Genomic DNA, 26,906 nt, shown 5'->3' with positions numbered 1-26,906 from the left:
CATCCCGACAGTCATCCACATCTACTTCAAGGAACAATGCGTTGGAATATTTTTCAGACAGAGAATGAAAGAAAGGCTTGATCATTTTGCAAGGCCCACGCCACGTGGCTGAGAGATCAACTACTGCAAGTTTTATCTCTTGCAGCAGCCAGGGCTTCCTGAAAGGCCTCTTTGCTTTTGATCTACTGCATCATGCTGGCTGCCGGGGACCTGACAAGCTACTGGACCTGACGAGCTACTGAAGCAAACGATTGAAGCGGATGGAAGGCTCGGGACGTAGTTTTTCAGGCTAACCTTAAACTCACTCTATAATCCACACAGGCCTCCAACTTCCAGTGATCTTCCTTCCTCAGCCTCCCAAGTGCTACAATTACAGGCATGCACCACTATGTCTGCCTCAGAATCCCTGCTTTGGATCCATCAGACATAGGGTTGAGTTAATCATACTGTTCAGTGTTATCATCATTAACTCATGCAAAGCCTATCTTTTCTTCCACTTAATTAATATTCACTCATTTCCTTTTTTCCCTATTCCTTACTCTTCCTTTCCTGTACATACCGTTTTATTATGTTTAATGCATGCACTCTGATGTTCAAGTAAAGAAATTATGTTTACCTGAATAGAATCGTGTTATAGAAGTCATTCTGCTTTTTACTTTGTTCATGTTAGAGTGGTATTTAAATAGCTGTTTCTGATAGTTATTGCACATTTGCTCTGTAGCTTAAAAACTCCTCCACTTTGTGCATCTATACACAGTTCCTCAGTGATGTGTACCTGGAGCGTCTTCAACTTTATACCCCATAAATAATGAATGTCATTGTGCTGTTTATCTATTGCTGTGTAGAAATGTCTCTAAACCTCAGCTATTTAAATAAATACTATTTCACAGGTGCTTGGGATCAGGGATTGGAGTACAGCTTAACTTGGTGTCTCTGACTTAAGGTGTCTCATGAGGTTGTGGTCAAGCTGGCACTGTGTGTCCTCTGAAGAGTTATGTGGGAGAGGGCTTGCCTTGTACATCTCGCTCTCATTTGGCCATTGGCAGGATTTACATCCTCAGGGCCTGCTGGAGTGAATGAAAGACACAGTTCCTTTCAGATTGTTGTCTGGAGGCTTCCATTAGTTTTTTACTTTTGGACCACTCTATATGTCAGCTCACAATAAGGCAGCTGGAAAGAATAAGCTAGAACAAGATAGGGCTCTCAGCACAAGAAGTGACATTCTAAGTTTTTGGCTGTATTCTCTCTGTTAAAAGTAAATCACTAGCCCAGGAGATGGCTCAGTGGAATAAGCGCTTCCCTGGCAAGTGCAAAGGCCTGAGTTCAATCCCCAGTTCCGCATAACAATCATCATCATCATCATCTCTTTTTTAAAAAAGAAATAAATCAGATCAAAAAGAAAGTAAAAAAAAGAGTAAATCACTAGATTCGGTCTATAGTCTTGGGAACATGGATAGCAGGAAGAGAGATTACTTGGGGTCATTTTAGAGGTTGTCTACCACAGTCTAAATTTATAGTTTTCTGTCTGTGAATATGTCTTTGGCACACATACACACTGGTCGCTTGACAGGATGAGTGCACTGGTCAGTATTCCCATCAGTGGATCCGCAGGGCTTTTATGTCACCGTGTGCTTGCCAGTACTGCATTATATAGGACACACAGAGGTATAACATTGTTTTAAATTGTCTGCTTGTGTATTTTGTTCTCTCTTTCTGGTAGAATTCCTGCCTTTTTATTGGCCATTTATAACAGTTATAATATTCTAGGTATTAGTTGTTTGTTCTTTTTCCAATCTATTATCTGCCTGTTAACTATGTCTTAGGTTTCATTTGCTGGGCAGTAATCCTTAATTTTGATGTAATTACATGGGTGTATATTGCCCTTGTGGTTTGTGCTCTTAGGCTTTTATTTAAGAGGTTCCATTTTGTGGTTATGTTACAGACTTATCATTATACGTACATTTCCTCTATTAACTGTAGCTTTACTATTCATATCTAAGTCTCTGTAGTAGTATTTTTTAATTCTTTTTAAAGTGTATTTTAATAAAAATAAAAGTATAATTTACTGGAGCATAAGTTCCTACATGTAGTAGTATTTTTTTTAACTGTTAGTACATGTTTGCAGTATATAATGATTACATTCATCATGGGGAGCAGGCAGATATATATAACACATTTTATTCCTTTGTCATCTTCCCTTTCTTTGTAGTAGGTCTTTGAGTATGTTGTAAAGTAAGAATTCAGTTATTTTTCTTCTTGAAATAAGCTAGTTTTTCCAAGCACTATCTTTAGTAAAGTCTGTTCTTCCTTTATAATTTGTAGAGACATACTTATTGTCTCATGTTTCCATTTATCTAGAGTTCTGTCCTTTAGTTCTCAAGGGGGTTCTATGAGCTTCCCTACTTTTGAATAAATACTGTGATTTTTATCACTATGCATATTATACTTCAGTTTTTATTACTACTTCTGTGTGGCATGATTATTATTTGGAAGGCAAAGGCCCTTGCTTTATTCATTTTCCAGATTCACAGCTGTATCTTTATTGTTTCATAAAAAAATTTTAGAGTCAGCTTATGAAGTTTCTCAAAGTTTAGCCAGAATTTGGTTTTGATTGCATTGATTTTGTACATTAATTTTGGGTAAAATTGTTATCTTTACATTATTCATTCATTCTATTCAGATCATCCTGTTTCCTTTATTAGTGGATTTTCTCATAGAGGTCTTGTGAATTCTTAGCTCAGTTAATTTCTAAGTATTTTAGTTATTATTGGGATTGTAGTGCTTTTGTTCTTGTTTTTGAGACAGAGTCTCACTTTGTAGTGCAGGCTGGCCTCAAATTCACTATGTAACCCAGTCTGGCCTTGAACTTGCTGTGATTTTTTTTTCCTCAGCCTCCCAAGATTTCAGGCACCTGAAATTGTAAATACTATCTTATTTTTTATAATATATTGTTGCTGGTACTGCTAAGAAGAAATTATTATTTTTTTTTTAATTCTTCAAAGATAATCTTTTGGTTGCAGGGAAAAGTGAACCCTTCTACACTTTTTTTAAAAATTTAACTTAATTTTATTTTGAAGAGTGAAAACAAGAGCAAAAATAAATAGTGGAAAAGACAAACAGGGTAACATACAATAATACATATGTTATAGATTTTCAAAATAAGAATAGCTAATTAACAATGGCTATTTTATTACCTATTTTTATCAACAGATTTGTTGCTCATACCAACAGATACAGTTATCCAAGTTTGGACAAATAAGTTGATGGGAATGGAAGCTAGTACAACCAGTAAGGAGATTCCTTGGAAAAGTAAAAATGGAAATTCCATTTAACCCAGCTATTCGTTATCTAAGAATCTTCCCCAGAGAGTTAAAGACATCATATTATAGTGATCTATGCATATTCCTGTTTAGAGCAGCAGAACTCATAATAGCTAAATTTTGGAAGTAGCCTGTATTTGTCCATGAACCTGTGTTTATACACAGGCAATGGTATTATACATAGTGGAGCACTACTCAGACATAAAAAGGATATATTTGAGTCATTTGTAGGAAAATAGATGCACCTTGAGACCATAATACTAAGTAAAATACATCATATACACAAAAATAAAAGTCATATGAATAATTAAACATCAAATTATGAATAATTTGAAGAGTAAAATAAAGGATGAGTAATAGGAGTCAGGGAGATCATTTTGCAAATGGGAGGAGATGGAGGGGTGTGAAAGGCAGTGCAAAAAGTGAGATGTATTATATATGTATGCAGACTCCCCATGGTGAGTGTAATTATTATATACTGTCGCCACATACTATGTACTGATAGTTTGTTGAATTTAATTTTTTAAATGCAAATATGATTTTTTTATCTGACAAACTGGCTGAAATTTTTTATTCTGATAGTTTGCTGAATTGAATTTTTTAAATGCAAATATGATTTTTTTATCTGACAAACTGGCTGAAATTTTTTATTCTGATAGTTTGCTGATTCTGTTTGTACTTTTCCTGCTTCAAAACTCTGCATCTTGTCCTTTGAATTTATCTCTCAGTTTCTAATCTTGATCCTTTTGCACCTACAACTTCCCAACTACCTTGCAATCTTTTGATCAGGTTTGAATTCCTTGCTTTCTTAAAAACTATTGGATCATTTCTGTGGTTACATGTCATTATGTGATTTCTTCATTTTAATGTGTTTTTCCTACTTCTTGGTCTTTGTTGCTCATGTCATCTTTTTGAGGCATTTCTCCTCTGCCTCTAGCAAGATTAGTTGTTGTTCACTTATAGCTTGTCTTCTTTCATGGACCTTTGCTGAATTTTACTCTAATTTCTGCTTGTATGCCCGATTCTTCTCTTAACTCTTCCCTAGGTCCTCAGCCTTCTCTCCTTTCTTTTTTCCCTTCCCCTTAATTTGTACCATTGCTCTGCCTGTCCTCTCTGCTGGCTCACTTTCTGTCTGTCTTGCATTGGCAAAGACATTCACCCCCAGCTCTAGCATTAGTGTTTTTTTAGCACATGCAATCTCAGAAGGAGACTCTTTCTTCATAGTTGTATAAATCTGGGAAAAACTGGACCATTTTTATTGACCAAATCTTGCTTACCTCTTATAACAAAGGGAGTGGAGTCAAATCCCATCTCTACCCCAGGAATGGTGAGGGGAGGTTGGGGTGGGGAGGTCTCTTGAAAAGAAAAGAGGGCTTCTTTTGCCAGGCAAAGGAGAGGTGTGGTAGGTTTTAGTAATTTTGCTAGCAAAATTAGTAGAAGATTGTCTCTTACCAACTGGGAGCATCTTCGATTCTTCCATGAAATTCATTTATTCTGTCTCTGTCTGTCTGTCTATATCTGTCTGTCTGTCTAGCTATGTAATTTATCTTCATTGTGTATTTGGTACAGGGTCTCACTATTCAGCTTGGACTCCTAGTGATCCTCTTGTTTTCAGCATCCCCAGTGCTGGGAATACAGGCGTGTGCCACCACTCCCAGACTATTTCACGCTCTGTGCCCTGGGGGCAGGGCCTGTGTGGCATGTGGGACTGGGGATTGAACCCTGGTCCCTGCGCTTGCCAAAGCAGGCTGTCTGCTGAGCTAGCTCACCAGCCCTTTCCATGAAATTCTTTACATTTTTGTTGCAGTGAAATTTTCTTTTGTACTTGAGAATATATGTTACATGATATCATGCTTAGCTTCTGAAATCAGACAAGATCAGGCGCTTTCAGGGTGATATGGCTGTAGACTCACATCAACATTATTCTTCATTGCTATTCTCTCTACCTTGTGCACTACCCTAAGCTACTTAGGAAGGTATGTAATATGTTTCCAGCCAAAATCAGGGCTATTAAGACCCTTCTGTGTAATCCTTCTTTCCAGGTGGCTTGGAAAGCTGAGGCAGAGGGATGGCAAATTGAGCCCAGCTCAGGGAACTCAGTGAGTCCCTGTCTTAATATAAAAAATTTTAAAAGGGCCAGGGATGTAGGTCCAGTGTGAAAGCCCTATGTTCAGTCCTCCTGTCCCCCAAACTCCTTTATCCTGTATTTGTTCGTTAGATACCTACTGGGTTTGTAGGTATTGTGCATACAACAAACACCAACAAATGAACAAGTAGACTGGTCTACATGGAATTAGCCCTCATGCTTTATAGGTTGTTGGATCTCAAATTTAAAGACCTTTGTAATCCTTTCTTGTCCCTGCTCTTTTTCTTTATATCCCTTTTTGGATATTTTAATTATCCAAATTACTTTATTTTTCTCTTCTCTCCTAAATCGTATACTCCACAAAGGTGTGAGTTATACCCCCCAACTCACAAATGTAGGTGAGTGGTTCCCCCCCCCCAAATATATGACATAATGCTTGTCTAGACATAGAATCTATCTATCTATCTATCTATCTATCTATCTATCTATCTATCTATCTATCTATCTATTTGGTAGAGGATCTCACTATGCTGGTCAGACTCAGTGATCAGCTTCCTCAGTGCTAGGATTACAGGCTGCACGCCAGTTTTAGTGGCCAGCTCAGCACACCCAGGTTCCAGGCCGACATGGCGTGTCGTACCAGGGATTGAACCAGGTTCCTTGTATTTGCCGGGCAGGTGCTTAGACCTCTGAGTTATCTCCCAAGCCCTGAGTTAATTTTTTATAAGTATTCGTTGGGTGATTTATGAGCGGAAGTGCACTCTGATAAAAAGTTTGATAAATTTGTATCTTTAGGCCTTCAGCAGCACACATGAAGGCTCACGTAATTCCATTTAGAAATCTTGGGGGATAGTTTTAGCTTGCTATGAAACCTAATATTGTGATGATTCAACATTGTTGTGTACTGTAAGCTTTCTCTGGCTTCCAGCATCAGACTCTTCACTCTTAGATTTTTCAGAATCCCATGCTTAGAGAGAGGATGATTGGAGAGCTAACACTTGTGATTTTGTTTACTTAATTGTGAAGGAGAACAACTCTATGTTCTAATACTTTTCAAGATGTACATATTGTCAGGCCTAGTATTTATTAATAGTCACAGCTTTCAGATTAACAGACTAAAAAATGTTTCTGGATCTAGTAAAGGCATTATATTGTAAAGTACTATAGCTGAATGTTTTTGATACAAGTCCTGAATGTAGTTTTGTTCTGTTTTGCCACATAGTCCAGACTGGTCCTAGACTCACTATGTATCCCAAGCTGGTCTTGAACTTGCAATCATCCTCCTGCTTCAGCCTTCTGAGTGCTGGGATTATAAGTATGAAACCCCAGAGCTGAGGAAGCACCACTTTTTATGAAATTAATATTTACACAGTAAAAGTCAAATTTCTGAGTGGAACTGAGATTTATATCAAATTAGGGTTGTGTTGTACAGAAAGACATTAGGCAGCTGGGGACTACATGAGAAGAAAGGATTGAGGGTTTTTTTTTTTTTTTTTTTCCCTTTTGTACCAGGGATCGAACTTAGGACCTTACACTTGCCAGGCAGGCACTTATGCCACTGAGCTATCTCCCCAGTCATGAGTTTCTTTTTCCTTCACACTTTTATGATTATTATATATAGATAAAATCCAAACCAGTTAATGGTTTTAAACTATAGTCCAAGACAATGTCGCCTCATCTGAACATCCTGATAAGGTCTAGGGCCTGTACAAAGTATGGACCATGAATGAAGGTTTGGAAAAAGCCTCAAGACCTCAAAATAATCTAAATGGGAGTGTTTCACCTAGAGAATAAATAAGAATGTTCTTCCCTCTGAAGTTACAACAGCCCCATTTTGCTTGTAGTAAAACAGTGACCCCACAGGAAGGAAATGATATTCCTTAAAAACCTGATTAATCATATAAATATAGACTGAGCCTTAATTGGTACAATTGCCATCTTAGTGCTTGCTTACCTTCATACTTGAAAGTATATGCTCTCTATTTATTGCTTGAAATTCTATCTCATTTTTCAATACACTCTGTCTATACTTTGTACAGTTGCATATCTTTAAAAATTTATTTAAAAAATATTTTATTTAGTTATAGTGTGCAGGGTCTTGCTATGCGAGGTTGGACTCTTAGCGATCCTCCTATCCTAGCCTTCCCTGGGCTCGGATTACAGGTATGCACCCAGGATTCCAGGGCCAGTGCAGAATGCGGTACCGGAGATGGAACTCAGTTGTTTGCACTTGTTGGGCAAGCTCTTGGACCATGGAGCTATCCTCTTAGCCCAGAGTTGCCAATCTTATGTCTGCCTTCTTACACTGAAGTCACAAAGAACCCAGGAGCCTTGTTGGTTTCTGAAGGTATTAGTAACTGTATTCCAGGTGATGTTAATGGGCCTTTTGTATTTTATTTCATATGCTTTAGTTTGAAATATATACTTATCCATAATAACTCTTCTGGTTGGATTTAAGCTTGTCTCACTTTAAAGTTAAGTTGTCTTTAATTAGCTTAATGAGCCTGTGTTCTCATTGGGCTATCTGTAAATATTTCAGAGTTGTAAAAATATTTTGTCGTTTTTCCACAACTCTGCCTCTTTTTCCTGTACTGGAGGTTGAATCCAGGGCTTTTACACAGAGTTACATTCTCAGTCCTTTATTTATTTTTTATTTTGAGACATGGTCTTCAAATCACACAGTTGCCCAGACTGGTTAGCTGTTCCAAACTTTTGCAAGCCAAGAGTATATAGCAGTCACACCCTTTTCCCCATAGGGGTGGGAGGGAGCAAAAGTGGCCAGAAAGGAAGAAGAAAACCTAGAGGTGTCTGTTGTCTCATTGCACTACCTTTCCTCTGTGTTCCTTACTGTAAAAGGCTCTTGCATACCTGGACACAATGAAATGGTGATTTGTGGCAATCTGAGTCCCTTCCATCTATGTAGAGCTAGCTCTGCATTAAGGTCCTCTTCACAGTGTGCTCCCACTTCATGGGATTAGTGTTATGTACTGGTCATAGTTTCTAACAAAAATATGCACAATAAGATTTAAACAACTTGTTTACTATTAATAATTTGGTGAACATACAAAGTTGACCTTGAAGAAGTATACACTAGAGATGAAAGATTATGAGTGTACCATTATTCTGAGAGATTACCAACTCCAAAAGGGAGTGTTTCTTCCATACATTGGCTTTTCTTTGGCTACATGATTATTGTGTACCAAACAGAGATGAACATATAGTCCTAGAGTAGATCTTTGAGGCAAAAATTGCTGGTAACTTTCCATGTATGTTAAAGACATGTTATGTTCTTCAATGGTAGGAAAACAGTAGATTCAAATATAAGAGCCAATGACTAACAAAAGATCTAATATTTATGCTTGGAATAATTCTTACATTAAATATATTAGTCTTTTTAAAATAATATGTAATTGTTGAATAAGTATGAATTTTTAATTTATAGTTTATTTAGAAAAGGAGAGCAATCTTAAATTTCTTTCTTTTTTTTTTTTTTTTTGGTACCAGCCATGTATCTCATGACCTTGCATTTGCCAGGCAGGTACTTATGCCACTGAGCTGTCTCCCCAGCCCCCTTAATTCATCAAAATGGTCTTTATTCTGTCTCTTTCTATTTCTCCAGAGATATTACATATGAAATATCAGTGGCAGCTATATCAACAGTAGTTGTCTTCCTTTCCTGCCAACTCTTCCACAAAGAAGTTCTGCGACAGAGCATCAGTCACAAGTATTTGATGCATGGCCCATGGTATGTTTTCTTGTTTTACATTTGTCAGTGTTTTATTGTATAACCTGTATTTCTGTATAACCTGTACCATCTTACCTGAGTATTGTCCTATATCTCCAAGCAGACGTTTCCTCTGGTTGTACTTCATACCTTACATATAAGAGACCAAAGTCTGTTTCCTGTCAGAACTATACATCCTAAGCTGGGTGTGGTGCTGCACGCCTGTAATCCCAGCACTCTGGAGGCTCAGGCAGGAGGATCAACATGAGTTCAAGGATAGCCTGGGCTACAGTGAGTTCAAGGCCAGTCTAAACTATACAGTGAGACCCTGCCTCAGAACAGAACAAAACAAAACACCCCTGATATATCCTCCCTGTTCTTTTTGTCTCATGATTTCAGTTACTGTTTCTAGAGGATGCTTTGTAGAATTGAAACTTTGAAGTCATCTTTTTTTCCTTTTCCTTTGTTTTCTCAAGAAGTTATTAGGTCATATTTGTGTACTCAAATTGTTTTTGTATCTGCACCTTTTCATCATACCTTTGAACCTACAGGTGTTCTTTGCATCCATAGGGGATTGTTTCCAGGCCCTTGCAAAGATATCCAAATCTATAGGGCCCAGGTCCTTCATATAAAATGTATATATTCTATGCGCATCTGTACATGTTGCAGGTTTATATAAAACCCTGCGCATCACTACAGATGCAGGGTTTTTTTTTTCCTGTGGGTATTTTCAATTTGCAGTTAGTTGGGTTTATATATATGGTGTCTGAGGATGCTGGGATCTGAGATATGGAAGTCTGATTATGCTGTAATCCATGACTTGTGACCATGCCAATGTTCTCTTCATTGACCCTTCTTTCATTGAGCCAGAAAACATGTATTATGTGCTGGCTGTATACTGGTCATGTGTTCGACTTGGCTGTGCTCCTGAACAGAAGCTCATATTCTCCTAGGTGGTGGACATGTGATTGAAAAATATGGTGAATGTTTAAAATTTAAAATATTACAGTAAAGAGCACATTGCCATTAATCCCTCTCAAAATACTTCCCTTCACTTCAAAATACTTAGCCCATCATTCTTGCCCTTTCTGGAGCCGTAATGTTAAGCCCTCTTTTGTGAGTGCCCTTAATTGTGTTGTCATGGCTGTCTCAATGTCTTATATCAATTCAAAATGTTAAATTGTGTGTGTGTGTGTGTGTGTGTGTGTGTCTGTGTGTCTGTGTGTCTCTGTGGTTACTTTGACTTTGGGGAAGAGCTTGAAGTCATACAGTATCTTATCCAATAAATAAGGTAGGTAAAGACACACTAATGTTTTTACAATCCTGCCTTTCCATTGGATGACACACATTAGCAGCATTCACTGTATTCTCTATCATGCCTCATAAAATCCTCACAAAAGAGGACTTCCAGAACTGCTCCAGAAAGTGAAACAAATGATGGAATAAGTATAGTCAAAGTGAAGGAAAGTATTTTGAGAGAGGATTAATGGCAATATGTTTTAGTGCAGTAGAAATTTTAAAAATCTACCATATATTTTACCTCATGTACATTATACCTCATGTACACACATACAACCTTCTAGTGACATAAACTTCACAAAACTTTAAAATAAGATAGCTTTGATTAAATTTATCTGGTAGGAGAGGAGCTTTGGGTCCTTTGTGTTCTTCTTGCTACCTTGATTATATCCGTGGCACATTCATAGCATCCCTGAGAGCTTTTGAGAGCATGTGTAGGTCTGTTCTGTTGCGAATTCCACAGTAGCACACATGGGGTTAGTTATAAAGAAAAGAGACGTACTTTTGGCTTACAGTTCTGGAGGTCTATGGTTGAGGGTCTACATTTGGTAATGGCTTTCTTGCTGGCAGTCTTAAGGCATCACAGAACATCACATGGCAAGAGACAGGGAGCATGTGCCTTCTCTGGTTTTCTTTCTCTCTCTCTCTCTCTCTCTCTCTCTCTCTCTCTCTCTCTCTCTCTCTTTGTTTGTTTCTCTTTTCTTGTAAGGCCACCGATTCCATCATGGGGTCTCCACCCTGATATCTTTATGTAATCTTAATCACTCCCAAAAGCCCCACTTCTAAACATTGGAATCAGATTGTTTCTACCCTCTTAATATCTCAGTGAGGATTAAACTTGGCAAATTGCAAAGGAGATGAGCCATATTAATCTATTGTGAAGATATTTGAAAATTGGCAAGAGGGAAAGAGCCTTGGCTTTAGAAATGAGAGATGTACCTCTAAACCTTTTTCTGACAAAGCATTTTAAGGCTTTTGAGCACCTTTGTTAAAACAAGACTATGAACTTTGTTCCTTCTAGTGCTAGAAGTGTTGAAGTTGCTTTTTCCTGAGCCTGATTGCTTTGTTGAAGCAGCCACTTAAAGAACTGAGCTAAGGGGCAGGCCCCCGAACAAAACATTTTAAAATAATCTCAGTTTTTTGGCAACTCATCATATCATTGCAAGAAACAAATTTGACCTTAATAAAAGTTTAATTTTGTGAAAAACTGAGGTTGGACTGTTTGTTCATATGGAAGTTAAAACATGTTTAAAAAAGAACCTGGCAATAAAACCAGCTTTATCCTGAAATAATTGTGTAAAAAAACTTCAGAAGGATATTTTTGTTTTTGGCTGGCTCAGGCTGCCTTAAAGGCAGGTCTGGTGAGGTATGTGGAGCTGGGGATCGAACTGCAGTCCCCTGCTCCTGACTGAGTTTGCCCAAGCATGTGCTTCAAACAGCTGAGCCAACCTGCAAGCCCGCTGCTCTGCAAGCCCCCCCTCTTTCTGATTCTATATTCCTATCTTCAATTGCCAGGTATTGTATTATGCCCTAAGCTTATTAGTATCTCTCAGTATTGTATAAATTGCAAGTTAGGTACTTGCTGGTCTAGAGTTTTAAAGACTTGACCAGTATCTTCTGTTGTGGTATGCGGCAGAGCCAGAAGTAAGCCTCAAAACTAATCTCAGCTCCATGGTCTTGACTGTTAAGTGACACTGATGGGTTTGTTTGAGTCAATATTAATGGCAGAATTGTTTCTGTATCATGCAGAATTAGCTGACTTCCATAAATATGTTTTTTTTTTTTCTTTTTGTGTAGTCTTCCATACACCAGCAAACTTGTGAAAACCTTACTGTATAACTTTATCAGACAAGAAAAGCCACCACCTCCAGGATCCCATATTTTCCCTCAGCAGTCGGATGGAGGAGGACTGCTATATGGACTGGCATCAGGAGTAGCAAGTAAGACCTGTCAGATTTTTTTCAATTCTTAGATATACATGTATTTTATTTAGGCATAAGAAATTCTTTTCACTTGGCTGCTGTCATTTAACACTTATATTGGGTCTCTGCAGCTGGCTAAATGTGAAATACTGAAAGTAATTAAAATATTAATCATTTTATTCTGTGCAGTGATTTATGTTAAACATGCAAAAAATAGATTATCTACAAGAGCATTTTTCAAGAAGGTTGCTTTATATATAAATATACATATTGCAGAGTTCTAGGTACATAGTAAAAATAAAATTAGGCTGTTGGAAGATTTTTACTGCCTCATTATAACAAGAAATATATTTCAGAGACTTTATTGGTTAAGATTTTGTATGGCTGATTAAGTATAGTTTTCCTATTATACTCAGTATCTCATTTGTTCAGTGATAAATTAGCACATTTGGAAGAGTTTTATAAAGAACTCTAAAGTGATGAGTGGTGCAAACTTGAATTTTGTCTAATCGGGAGCAAATGTGATACATGAGAAAGCCCTCTTTCCTTCTCATGGTAAGCCCTCATTTCTGCTTCACGGGCTTCAGATCTGGAGATGCTCAAGTACTGTGCAGAGTACTTTGGTTCCTCCCTTTTGTCTGCCTCAGAGGCTGTGCTCATAAGAGCTTAGGTGAGTTAAACTTTTGGTATTCTGAAAAGGAAATAAAACGCAGAGTAACACTTGGGCAGTCATCAGGTTTGCATGGGTGGAGACATTATTAAACCAGCAGTATATTCTCTCCATACTCAGGAGTACAGGGTCCACACAGAGCTGATTTCCACAGTGAAATTAAGGCTGGGGCATGCTCTCCATGTTCACATCAACACATCATGTGTGGAAAAAGGCAGTATTACATGACAGCTTATTAGATAATGAGGCCTGGTAACTTCTCTTTTAAAAATGATAAGCTTGTTCTGTTGCTTTATGGAATTAATTAATGAATCAGGCTTTCCAGATTTGCCCTTTTTTTTTTTGAGGTACTGGGAATTGCACTCAGGACCTTGTGCTTGCCAGGCAGGTGCTTATGCTGCTGAGCTATATCCCTTGCCTTAGATTTGCCTTTTTCGGTCAGTTGGTCGGTCGGTTGGTCCTTCCTATTTATAGCCTCTCAAGAGCTGGAATTACAGGCATGTACCACCATGGCCAGTCTCAATTGCCATCTCAGCATGCGCCAGGGGTGAGGCCAGCACTGCCTACTTGGGGATTGAACCCCTGGCCCCTGTGCCTATTTGTAGGTGTTTTAATCCGCTGAGCTATTTGGCCAGCCCTTTGGACTTCTTTTAATATTATGAATTTAAAAACATTTGTAGTACTTAAAGCCTTGTCTGTGGTAATAAGCAGTTTGGTAGATGCCATTCTTGTGTCACTTCTTCAGGTTACTCTCATGTAGTACCGGCAGTATCAGTGGGCAAGCTGTGTACAGCTCCTCTACGTCCTCCAAAGTTAACACACACGTGGCATTTGGTGTCTCATGGAAAGTTTAATTAATGTTAGTGTTTTGCTTTGACTTTTTCTCTTTTTTATCATTAATGTGGTATCAGTACTTAGACACTGAGCATTTTCTAATATTTTAAGATAGAATTTTGAGGGGAGGTAAGCTCCCCTTAATTGCTTATTTCAAAACAGTGATAGTATGGATAATATGTGGCAAGTTTAAAAAAGATTAAACATTTATGTGCAATTATTTCTCCCAGTTAGGTATTGTATCAGAAGGAACTGCAGTATTGCGTGGTACCATTAGTCTTCTCGGTACCAGAACACATGAATTATGAATTTCAGAGCTGTCTAGGAGTACATAGTTACCAGCACATCGTAAGATGCTCTCTTAGTTTTCCTCTGTTTTCTTGTCTATCAAGTGAGATTGAAGTTGGAATAATAAATGAGATAATGTTGTGATATTTTATAGTCTATTTTTCAATAGCTTAAAATTTAATATTCATTTAAAAAATTAAAATAGATTTATGGTTTTTAGCATACTTTGGTTCAGCAGTGGTGAACCTGTGGCACATGTGCCACTGCTTACTGCCTCTTACCACTCTAAAAGGTTTGCTGTAACTGCGACAGCCACAAACATACTTTGCAGACTTCTTTTCCTAAAGCTTTATTAAGATTATTCCTGTGAAAGCATAAGTCAGGATGGGGTGATTATGGATTCACTATTTCACAACATATGACACAAAAAGTTATGAAGACAAAAGGACATTCTTCTAAAAAGTGCACCAATAACTTGTATGTATTCCAGGACAAAATCAACTAGTAAAACTAACTGGAGGAGCAAGTCTTGTCTTGCTGTTTAAGCCCATTGTTTTCCTGTCAAAGAAAAGGCGTTATCCTCTCCGTTAAGAACAGAGGTGCAGCACCTTTCTACTATCCTTCATGAGAGGAAAGAAGTGACCCCACTGGAATCCTGGCATAGCTCAGCATTTAGCCTAGGGAGAGATGCTTGCTGCTGCTCAAGGGGCAAACCTATGCAAAGCAGAATTGGGGGACATTGCTCAGGAAAAGCTATTGCACGTGCGCGCGTGCGCACACACACACGCACACACACACAACCAGCCCCAAAAGTGCAGCTATGTATGTGGGCAAAATAAAGTGTAAAAAAGATCACAGTCATCTAATGAAAGCACATTCCACTAGTCAATCAAGTAAATGAAATTTGACTTAAATTGTGCTATCACTTTTCATAATTTTTTAAGATGATATTTAAGAAATTTTCTTACCTTAATTTTGGCTTTCAAAAATATGATTTGTAAGTTTCTCCTTGAAAAAATGTATATTTCAAAGCCAAATACATATTTTAAGCTCTTGGGCTATATTCATTTTTGCTGTGATGAGATTTTTCCTGGATGTAGAAAACATTTCCTTTCATAGCAGTATGTTTTTAAAAAATTATTTCTTTTGAAACTTATTTAAAAAATTTAGTCTTGGATATTATAGCTTTCTTGGCACCAGCAGGGGAGGAGGAGAATTTTTGTTTTAGAACTAGGGTGTGAATGAGTGGTATGAAGACACATACTGATAGCCTTTTAGATAGCCTTTTGAGTCAGACAAGGCCTTTTCCAGTTTACTTTTACAGATGCAGTTTTTGTTGTTGTACTCTTTCCTAGACTAGTGAGGAGACTGTTGCTTCATGCTTCCTGGCAGCCTCCTTTTTCGTGCTTTACTTGCATCTCAGTTTCACCTTGTGATGACTCTGGATTTTCTGCCCAGCCACTGTGGAGGGCAATCCCCTAGCTAGATGTGATCTTCATCTGTGGCTCTACCACTTGACTATATATTATATTTATGTATAAACATGCTTCATTATCTCTACATTGCTATGATGTAGATAAAATGATAGTTAATGTTTATATAACATTTCCATTTTTACAAGGAAACTTTCTTACCATCTCACTTCATTTTCATAGTGATCTTACCTGCATGAAATAGATATTTCTGCCCTTTAAACATAGAAGATGAAGAAACACTCCTGTTGTTTTATTATTTTAAGGTAACAGAGAAAAGAGGTGATGTTTGTAGTTGAATTGAGTTTCCTTGACTTCCTTTGCTGTTTTGCCTTTCATTATTGTGATCCCGAGTTGGTGGCAGCTGCTGCTGTTGTGGATGTTCACTGTAGTGTCTGCTGAAGCACCTTACCTGTACAGACTGTCAGTAAATACTTCTGTGCAATAAAATACTAAAGGGCAATACTTTTAAACACATAAGACCTGTGAACTCAGTTGTAAAAACCACGACTATTATTAACTTCCTTCTGTTTGACAGGTACTGTACTAGTGCTTCATGTACATGTTTCTTGTAATTTAGTTTTCTGTTTTTCATGTTTTAGTATGCAAAATTTCAAAGATGTACAGAAGCAGAGAGAATGGTAGAGAACTATCTACTTACATAACCTGTCTTCCAGATTGATCAACATTGTACTATTTGTTTTATCTTCCTTATTCTATGTTTTAAAGCTTTTTATGGACAAGTTAACACATGAAGACACATTTTAAAATCAGTATACTACAAAAGTTATCTGCAGCTCTATCAAGACTGATTTGTTAACATTCCATTTCCTTTGTCCTTAGCTCTGTCTCTTTCTAGGTGCAGACACATGAACACAATTTTTTTAACTACTTGAGTGTAAGTAATCTGTATCTCCTTATTGTTTAAATACTTTAGTATGGGGCTGGTGAGATGGCTCAGTGGTCTAAAGCACCTACTTAGAACAAGCTTAGCAAAGCACAAGGGACTGCGGTTCAATCCCCCAGCACCACATGCCAGCCAGCCCCGCCCCCTGGTGGGCTGAGCTGGCCACACACACACACACACACACAAATAAATAAAATAAAATAAAATTAAAAAAAAATACTTTAGTATGTGTATTTCCTAATGGGGATACTTTTTAATGCAACCACAATACACTTATCAACTTTATTAAATTTACCATTCACCTACCCTTAAAATAAATGAGGTGGGTATTTGGTTTTACCTCAGTAAAATACAGAAATGGAGACTGTCAGGGCCCGCCAGATAGGTCAGTGGATTAAAGCGCCTGCTTAGGCAGATGCAGAGATTGGGACTTAATCCCTGGTGTGCCGTGCTGGTTCTGCCCCCATGCTGCACTGTGATGGTGACTGAGACTGGGCTTGGTGGCGCACACCTGTAATCCCAGCACTTGGAAGGCTGAAAACAGGAGAATTACTAGGAGTCTGATCTGTGTAGTGAGACCCTGTAGACCCTGCACTAAAATACAAAAAAAGAAAAAGAAAAAGAAATGGAGACTGTCTTCTGTATTTTAAAATCTCCTTTGTTAAGTTGACTTTTTATAATTAGGTTTATTTGTAACTATTTTGCAGTCAGTTCATCTGTCTCAGACTGACTCTTCATGATGCAGCATAGGCCTTTCTTCTGTTGTCAGTGCTACGGTGTGCAGTGAGTGCTGGAACAGTGTTCAGACAAAATGTGATAAATGTTGGAGGAATTATTAGTATTATAAAATAATGCCTACAAGTTTCTTGCTGTTACTGAGTGATGAAAATAAACTTACATAGATTTTTTTTAAAGCTTTTTCAAACCTGTCATAAGTGTGATTTTTTTTTTTCCACTGAAACTGCTTAGGATAAACCATGCATTAATATATTGCTTTATTTTGTAATATCTATGTTACATGTAGACAAATTTCTATCTTTAATTTTACAGTAAAGGAAAATTGTATCCCTCTGTGTAGTTTTTTTAAATTTAATTTTAAAATTATTTTAAAAAGTGTAAAGAAAAGGAAAACATTAAAAAGATTCAGAATTTCAAAATAAGATGAGAGAAAATAATGGTTGTTATAGTACCTCTAATATGGCAGCAAAATAGAAAAAAATTGATATGTTGCTTTGCTGTTTAGAAAAGAGTGCTATAGTTTTAATTAATGTGGTATGTTAAATGAATTTAATAGGGTTTTTAATATATCATAAAGTTCTAGAACTATCTGGCATATTTCTGCAAAATATATGTGCATTATAGTTAGACCTTGAAATTTCTAATTCATTAACTATGAGGTAGGGCCTATAAATACACATTTTCAGTAACTATTCTGGAGGATCCTGATATGATTTCAATAATGCTAATGTAGTGCAGCACCTCTAGGGCTTGAGTTTCTTCTTTTAGGGCCATCAAGGCAGGTAGTTTAGCCAGTGCTGTTAAAAATGTATTGTTTTGAGGCAGTGTAATGGATTTAACCAGCTTCTTTCTGAGCAAGCTATCAAGCGCTCTCGCTTGTGCGCGTTCTCTCTCTCTCTCTCTCTCTCTCTCTCTCTCTCTCTCTCTCTCTCACAGAGTCTTACTATGCAGTTTGGACTTGTAGTGATCCTCCTGTCTCAGCCTCCCCATTGCTGGAATTACAGGCATGTGCCATTGCCTGAGGTTCTGGGGCTGGCACAGCATACAGTACAAGGGTTCGAACCCGGATCCTTGTGCTTGCCAGGCAGGCTCTTAGACCACCAAGCTATTTTCCAGCCTTGAGATGTATTTTCTTGACTTATGCTTTGATTACTGTCTCTTGCTGATTAAGTACAGTGTTTTTTTGTTGTTGTTGTATTTTGGTTTTGGTATCAGGAATCAAACTCAGGACCTTGTGCTTACTTGTTAGGCACTGTCTTGTTGAGCTATATCCCCAGCCCTTAGGTCCATTTTAATCAGGATCAGTCTGTAGTCTAACAATGAGTATAGTATCCTAGTACAGAATAAATAGGGTAGAACTCTATGAACTCTTCCTAGTTCTGGACACTGTGTGCACATGGGTGTACATATGCATATCTGTGTGCAAATGCGTATGTGTATTTTAATTAATCTAGAGTAAATTGCACATTAATTCTTTTGGGTGTTAATATTAATTAATAATTAACTATTAATTTATTAATAAATTTATTGTAAATTTTAGAATCCAAATCTTTGTCTATAGCTTTTATGCCCTAACTTTTAAGTTTTATATATAAAGGTATAGAACTTTCAGAGATTGATTTTGTGGATTATGGTGTCCTATAAAGCCATTCAACAAATAAGATTTGCTTGTATTTTTAATTTTAATTTTTACTTTTTTCATTTTATTTTTTTCCATCTGATAAGGACACCTAAAATGTTTACTAATAACCAACAACATTAATTTTATTTGCATTTATTTTATGCTTAATTTATTCCCGTGCCATAATTTTTTGTTTTTTCAGTCTCTTCTGGGATGTCTTTTTCTTCTGTGCAGCTTCCTCCTCTGGTTTAGGAACAGTTTGTTCCTTTTCAGTAAGGATCATCTCAATATGGCAGGAGGAGCTCAGGGATGGATTAATCTGCCCATGAGCTGTATAAGTGCGGCAGTGCATCTTGGGTGCTTTGTTCACCTGGATATGTTCACTGCCCAGGGAATCTACATCTAAACGCTTAAGCTCAGAATTACTCTCTGCATTTTCAAGCATGTGCAGCAAAAATTCAGCACTCTTTTTGGGCCACGGACCCTGCATCCAGCCACACTGTTTGGCCTGGGAAACACCTACCAACTCCACCATTGTAATGCCAGAAAAGCACACCTTGATTCTTTAATGTGATATCCTTCAGATACTTGGTGGCCTTTCGGACATGCATACCCTTGGTGGCCTGGGCAGGTTCATGTGTGTTCTTAAAATGAATGCAAAGATTTAAGCCACTTGATTTGCATGATTTTGTGGGATTTTCTGGGTCAAGAGAATAGCGAACCATTTTCACAGGTCACCTTAGGCTGCTCACAGGAAGAGAACTTATTTTTTCAAAATTATTATTACTATTTTTCTTATGTATTTAGTACAGTCTTACTACACAGATTGGACTTGTATTGATACTCCTATTTTCAGCCTCCCAAGTCAGGATTACAGGTGTGCGCCACCACATCCAGTCTCAGTCACCATCTCAGCCCCCCTGGAGCGTGGGACCTGCATGATATGCCAGGGATCAAGCTCCAGTCCTTTGCCTGCCTAAGCAGTTGCTTTAGTCTGCCTAGCTATTATTTTCAATTTTAGATCATTATTAAACAAGTATTTTAGGACTTTCTGCTTTATCCAGGACTGTCTGTGGCATCAAAGAGTGATGTATTCCAATTTCTACATGAGGAACAGAGTGTTTCTGTAGATGTCAGATATAAAATAAAAAAGTGAATATAGCTAGAGACTTTATGATTGCTTTGTGTAGAATATATTTTATTTCCTAGAAACCTGGGTGAGAATTTTTCTGTGAGAGCAGTGACCTGGGTTTTTCTGGCAGCAGATTTTAGAGTTAATGTGGATATCTATAGTTTCCCCTGGCATTTAGGACTTAGCCTGCAAGAAACTTCATAAAGCTAAACTAATAGTCTCTCTGGTGGCAGGAGGTGCTGGGCAAGTATCTGGTGAGTTCAACTCAGATCCACCTTGCCCCAATAGCTCCACTGTGGATTGGAAGCCAACAGACCTTCAGTTGGCTTCACTCATCTCCCATTCTTGCAAGTTCTGGTGGATAAAAAATGGATTTCAGAGAAAATAATCAGAATCAGAACATTTGAGATGGACCCCAAAGCTCGTGTGACCTTAGCAAATTCTTCAGCTTTTAAAGCCTCATTCCTAATTTATAACATTGATAAATATTAAAATCTTTTGTACAGGGTTATTGTGAGAAATGAGTATTATGTATAAAATCACTTCTAAAACTATGCAGTATGTCTTCCTCCAATTATGAGAGATAGAGAAAGATACACAGTGATGTATGTAATATGACTAGCTTTATAGTCAACTGTGTTTTAAAGATGTATTGAAGCCAGGAGTGGTATGCTTGCCTGTAATCCTAGTACTCAGGAGGCTGAAGCAGGAGAATCACTGCATTCAAGACCAGCCTGAACTATATAGTGAGATCATATCTAATAAATAAATAAATAAATAAATAAATAAATATCCATTGAAAACAATTAGAAGCCAGAGGATGACAAGTTTGAGCACAGCCTGGCCAATTTAGAGAAAGACAATGTCTCAAGAATTTTTTTTAGAAGTTAGGATGTAGCTTAGTGCAAAACTCTGGATTCAATTTCCAGTGGGATATTGGGGATGGAGGTTAGAAAAAAAGTTCCCTCAAATAATAATAGTGAGTAATCTGTGAGTAGATTTCCTCCCTGCATTTCCTAAAACCATGCAAATCAAAAAAAGTAAGAAATACTTATCTCAGTAAAAATTTTCCAACTGATAAAAATATATGTCCAAAGGTCTAAATGGAATAGATTATCTTGTTTGGAAATTCTGTACCATTTTTGTTTTATGTTGCTTTACTTTTTTCTTTGTTGTTGTTATTTTTTTTTCTCTCTCTCTCTTTTTTTTTTTTCCAGCTACAGTAGTTTATTTTTCAGTGGAAAATGGAAATAAACTTTTTAAAGTTGCTAATACTAGGAGAAAATATACTGTGGCTTATAAGTAGATTGTAAGTCAAAGATACAGTATAAATCTTAAAACAAAAATGAAGATTAAACAATATTCAGAACATTATTAATTAAAAATTAAATATTTCAAAATCAACTAAGAAAAAGTTTTCATGATAGTAAAGAATTACTAGGAATAAAACATAACATAAATACTAGAATGGCAAATATATGCCCAGCACTTCTAACAGTTTGGGGATAGGATATTGCACAAAGCTCTGGTATGTTGTGGACATGGGCAGTGTCCATGATGCTTACTTGTGGCCAGGTGTCACTTGTGGAAGTAACCTACCATTTCCTTGATATCCACCCAGTAGATCCAGATAGAATCGTGCCCCATAGAGTACTGGAGAAGTATATTTGTACAGTACACTGATGCAAGTATTATGCTGCTGTATACAAAAAAAAAAAAATTGAAAGACTGCTTTTGTATACCTCTTATTCTCCTGTGTTTGTTTGCCCTATTTGATGGGTTCTTTCTGTTTTCATTCCTGGAGTTGTCATTTTGTGCCCTCTCTAGAACATCTTTTAGTAGTCTGTGTAGGCTTGGCTTTGTTGTCATGAAATTCTTTAGTTGTTTCTTGTCATGGTAGTATTACACTTCTCCATCAAACTTGAAAGAGAGTTTTGCAGGGTATATCAGTCTGGGTTGGAATTTGTTTTCTTGCAAGATTTGTATTACTTTACTCCATGCTCTTCTTGATGATTTGTGAAGAGAAATCTGCCGTTATTCTGATGGGTTTTCCTTTAAATGTGATCTGTTTCTTTTCTTTAGCGGCTTTTAGTATACTGTTCCTGTGCTGAATTTCTGGGATCTTGATTGTTATATATCTAGGTGTGGTTTTAATTGGGTTGATATTATTTGGAGTTCTATATGCTTCGGTTACTGATTGTTTGCCCATATTTGGGAAAGTTTCTGCTATTACTTCTGCCCATATTCTTTTTATATCATTTGTATTGACTGATTTGTTCTCATTCATGCCTATTAGTCTCACATTGTTCATCCTTGCATTGTCTTGCAGGTATCAAATTATTTTTTCCTGCATCCTTGTTGTTTTTAAGAGATCTTTTCTTACCTTTTCACTAGGTGTGATGGTGTCTTCAAGGTCTGAAAGTCTATTCTCACTTTCAAACGGCTTTGCCACCTTGTGATTGAGATTTTAATTTCCTGTGTATCTCTTTGAATCTGCTTCATGCATTTTATTTCTTTCCTATATTGCTCATTCAAGGATTCCATCATTTTTGTATTCTCCTCTATTTTTTTTTATCAGTGTTTTCTTTAGAAGCACTTAGTACTATTTTATTATAGTTACCATGTCTTTTATTCAGAAATTATTTCTAATCTGATTTCCTCTATACCTTTCTGTAGTTGTTTCTTTACTTCAGATGCTGTTATTTCAGAGAGTTCAGGTGTGTGCTTTCCAATTTCTTCCATGCTAGTGTCCTCTGCATTTGTTCTGGGTAGGCTTGTGGCCTGAGAATGCATCTTGCTCCTTCTCTTTGCCATTTTGTATAGTACTGTCTTCTGACCTTTGGTGTAGAGCTTTGGTAGAGTTATTATCTTAGCACGAGGTCTGGATCAACCAAGTTCAAACTCGTCCAGGTGGGTGTGGCTTGGGTCTGGCTGTTATGCTCCACTTTTTCCTGCTGCAGTCCTTGGAGTTGAACCCTCTGTGCCACTCTGGCAAGAAGTTCTACTCCTGAATCAGCTGGGTAGTTCTTGCCTCTAGCCTCTCTGCAGGGAGTTCTGCCCCAGGGTTCCACAACAGGTATGTCTGATGGAGGAAATTTTACTCACACCCAGGCCTGTGCTTTGGTTTGAATGTACATCCTGTGGGGCCCAGGTGGTCCCACTCACACCAGGCGTGGCTCGAATAAGGATCTTAGCTACTATCTTTTTTTCTCTTTAAAAAATCAAAACTGAGGTGGGAAGATAGCTCTGCTTTCTAAGCGCCTGCATGGGAAGTTCAAAGTCCATAGTTTGATCCCCAGTACCACATGCTGTCCCTGCCCCAGGACACTGGAATCCCAGGAGCACTGTGTGGGCCCTGAAATTGGGCATGGTGGTGCACGCCTACAATCCAAGCACTGGGGAGGCTGAGACAGGAGGATCACTACTAATCCGAGCTGTGTAGCAAGACCCTCTACCAAATAAATAAATAAATAAATAAGTTTATTTATTTTAAAAATTTAAAAAATAACATAAAAATAGTAAAAACTCAAAAAAGAAATAGAATAAAAACAAAACAGAACAAACCTGTATAGTGTACTTCCCCATATAAATAACCAGTCTTGTCTGCACTGAAGCTCTAGTAGTGCTTGTTGGTTAAAATAAAAATAAATAACAGCTAGTGATCAGGAAAACATGGACACATTTATTTAAAGCAGTTTTAATTAAGAGCTTTGTATAATTTTAGTTTGCTTCTGCTTTTTGTCCATCTGGTTTTTCGATTTGTGTGTTGCAGAATTTGACCAATTTCAGTTAGAAAGGAAAATTTGATTGTTTAATAGATATTCCTCCAGGAGATTTCTCCTTTTTTTTCTCCTTGATTCTTAAGTGACCTTGCCTTAATAATAGATGTACCATTTCTGGTTCAATCCCTGGGCCTGCTGTGCTGGCCCCGCCCCGGGGGCAGACTGAGATGGCAATTGAGACTGGGTGTGGTGGCATGCACCTGTAATCCCAGCTCCTGGGAGGCTGTAAACAGGAGCACTACAAGTTCGATCTAGTAATGAGACCCTGAACACCCTGTAAACCCTTCCCTAAAATACAAACAAACAAACAAAAAAACACCATGAAAAAAATCAGATGTACCATATCTTATGCATTATTTTATCTGAAAGGATATTATATTTGGTTTTGGACAGTTTGTTTGTAAAATTATCCAGTTAAGTATTTTAATAGACAACATTTGATGTTGGCTTTACCTGAATTATAGTAAATATTTCAAATGTTAAACTAAACAAAGCTATCATTAATATGTGTAGTTTTATAGTTCACCAGATACTTCATAATTCTTACTTTAATCCACAAGCACATCACTCTACCCTTTAAAAGTATTTTGTAAAGCCAATGGCCATTTACCTTTATTTCCATGAGTTGTTGTAAGATTTAGTAGGTTGTATGCTTGTAAATTATTGTCTTTGCTTGGGCTGCTATAACAAAATACTATAGAGTGGAAAGGCTGAGTAGCTAATACTTGTTTTTCAGTTTTAAAAGCTGAAAAAATTAAGCTGAAGGTGCCAGCATATTCAGTTCTTGGTGCTGACCTTCTTTCTAGTTTTCAGATGTTCATCTTGTTACTCTGTCCTCATATGGCATAAAGGAAGTTCTGGTTTCTTTTTGTCTTATTATGCAGGGCATTTCTCCTACCTTGGGGGGAGGTCTACACTCATGACTTGAGCTGAACTGAATTATCTCCCGAAGGTCCCATCACTTAATGATGTTGAGAGAGCTCCAGAATATAAGTTCTGGAGAGGACATAGAAATCCATTCTATAAACAGGTATACTAGTCAGTTTTTTATTATTGTAATTAAATACCTAAAGCAGACTACTTAATAAGAAATTTTGATTTTTGGCTCACTGTTCTGGAGGTTCAAAGTCTTAAGATTTGGTTGGCCACGGGGTATGTGGCCTCTGGTGATGACTTCATTGTTGGCTGATCTGTGGCATTACAAGGCAATAGACAGGGAGTGCCTTTGTCTCTTCTTGTGTCTCCTCTTATAGAGACACTAAAATTTCATCATGTGGGCCTAAGTCTAATGACATTATTTATTAGTCTACAAAGGCTTTAACTTTACTATAGTTGAATTTTCTATCCTCTTAATTTCTTTAACACATAACCTCCTGCATGAGTTTGGGATGTTAAATTGTATTCAAATGATAGTACCATGTATGAAGTAAATTCTGCTGGAATTTTCTTCCCTGAAATTCTGAAATTGTAAGCCTTTTGCTTTTTTTGTGGTAGTACCTAAGATAATGTTGGCTTCAGGGCTGGTGAGATGGCTCAGTGGTCTAAAGCACCTATTTAGAACAAGTTTAGCAAAGCACAGGGACCGCGGTTCAATCCCCCAGCACCACATGCCAGCCAGCCCCGCCCCCTGGTGGACTGAGCTGGCCACACACACACACACACACACACACACAAATAAAAAGATAATGTTGGCTTCAATCATTCATTATTTTAAGCCACAGCCTTACTTAGTGGTGATGAGGAAGATTGTGGTCAGGGTAAATCATGTACAACCCATGTTACTGACATTTGTAGGTTAAAATGTATGTGATTCAAAGAAATTATTATTATTTATTTTGGGAACTGCAACTTTCATTGTCATTTGGAGGAGTAGGTTTTTAATTATGCCAGTTTTATATGGTGAAAGATGTATAAGTAATGAGACTCTGGATGTTGGCATTAAATAGACCTAGAATTGAGTGACATAAATGTGCTATTTATGTCTTTGGGCTATTATTCTCAATGACAAAAATTCCTCATGGTAAAGTGAATTTAATAGTAGCTGCCCCCACCTATAGTTTTATTTTCTGTAGTTACCTTCAGTCAACTGCAGCCTAATGACATTAAAGGGAAGATTCCATAAATAATAGTTCATAAGTTTTAAATTGCATGTGGTTCTGAGGAGCATGATGAAATCTTGCACCACCCTTCTTTGGCCTGCGCAGGATATGAGTCAGTCCCTTTATATCTAGTGTATCCATTCTGTAGATGCTACCCATCCATTATTCATTTAGTGGCTGACCTGAATATCAGATTGGCTGTCCCAGTCCTTGCATTAAGTGACCCTTATTTTACTTAATGATGAATGCCAACTGCTAGAGTAGTAATGTTAGCAATTTGGATAAGCCAAGCAGAAGACATAAATTGTTTTCTTTACATGAAAATACTACCTACCTAGAATGTCTAAAGAACTCAAAAATCATACTTCCCAAATTTATAGACCCAATCCAAAAATGTACATCAGGAATGAATAGATATTTCTCAGAAAAGTAGAAATAGCAAATAAATGTATGCAAAAAAGATTGATATTGCTTATCCTTCAAGAGATGCAAATTAGGGCTGGGGAGATAGCTCAGCAGTCTAAGCACTTGCCTGGCAAGCGCAAGGACCTGAGTTCAATTCCTGTACCGCAAAACCGGGCATGGTGGCGCATGCCTATATTCCCTGTGTTGGGGAGGCTGAGACAGGAGGATAACTGTGAGTCTCAGCCTTGTAGTGAGATTCTATATCCAATTTAAAAAGATATAGAGGAGTGAGACGACCTGCGGCCCTCTGGATCCTGAACAGACCCAGAGCACAGGCCCGGTGAGTGAGTGAGACGACCGAGGCCGTGGGATCCTGCACAGACCCAGAGCGCAGGCCTGGTGAGTGAATGAGATGACCTGGGGCTGCAGGATCCTGAACAGACCCAGAGTGCAGGCCCGGCGAGTGAGTGAGACCACCCAGGGCCCGCGGATCTTCATTTTACCCAGAATGCAGGTCCAGTGAGGAGCCCTTCAGCAGAACTCCCTGCAACGAGGCTAGAGGCAAGACCCACCCAGCTGATTCAGGAGCAGAACATCTTGCCAGAGT

The 26,906-nt window shown here is 37.7% G+C and overlaps 1 protein-coding gene across 3 annotated transcripts in view; it reads left to right on the top strand.

Annotated features, from left to right (window-relative positions):
- Dym (dymeclin) overlaps nt 1-26,906 on the top strand; it is a 543,161-nt gene that overhangs the window by 161,211 nt on the left and 355,044 nt on the right. For all 3 annotated transcript variants that reach the window (XM_004623641.3, XM_023714738.1, XM_023714739.1), the window contains exons 7-8: nt 9,026-9,151; nt 12,227-12,369. In XM_004623641.3, coding sequence (XP_004623698.1) covers nt 9,026-9,151; nt 12,227-12,369 — 269 coding nt within the window. The remainder of the gene's footprint in view (nt 1-9,025; nt 9,152-12,226; nt 12,370-26,906) is intronic.

Source organism: Octodon degus, unplaced genomic scaffold (genome assembly GCF_000260255.1).
Source record: "Octodon degus isolate 3935 unplaced genomic scaffold, OctDeg1.0 scaffold00003, whole genome shotgun sequence".
NCBI classification, from domain to species: Eukaryota; Metazoa; Chordata; class Mammalia; order Rodentia; family Octodontidae; genus Octodon; species Octodon degus.
This window is presented reverse-complemented; position numbering and strand designations above follow the sequence as displayed.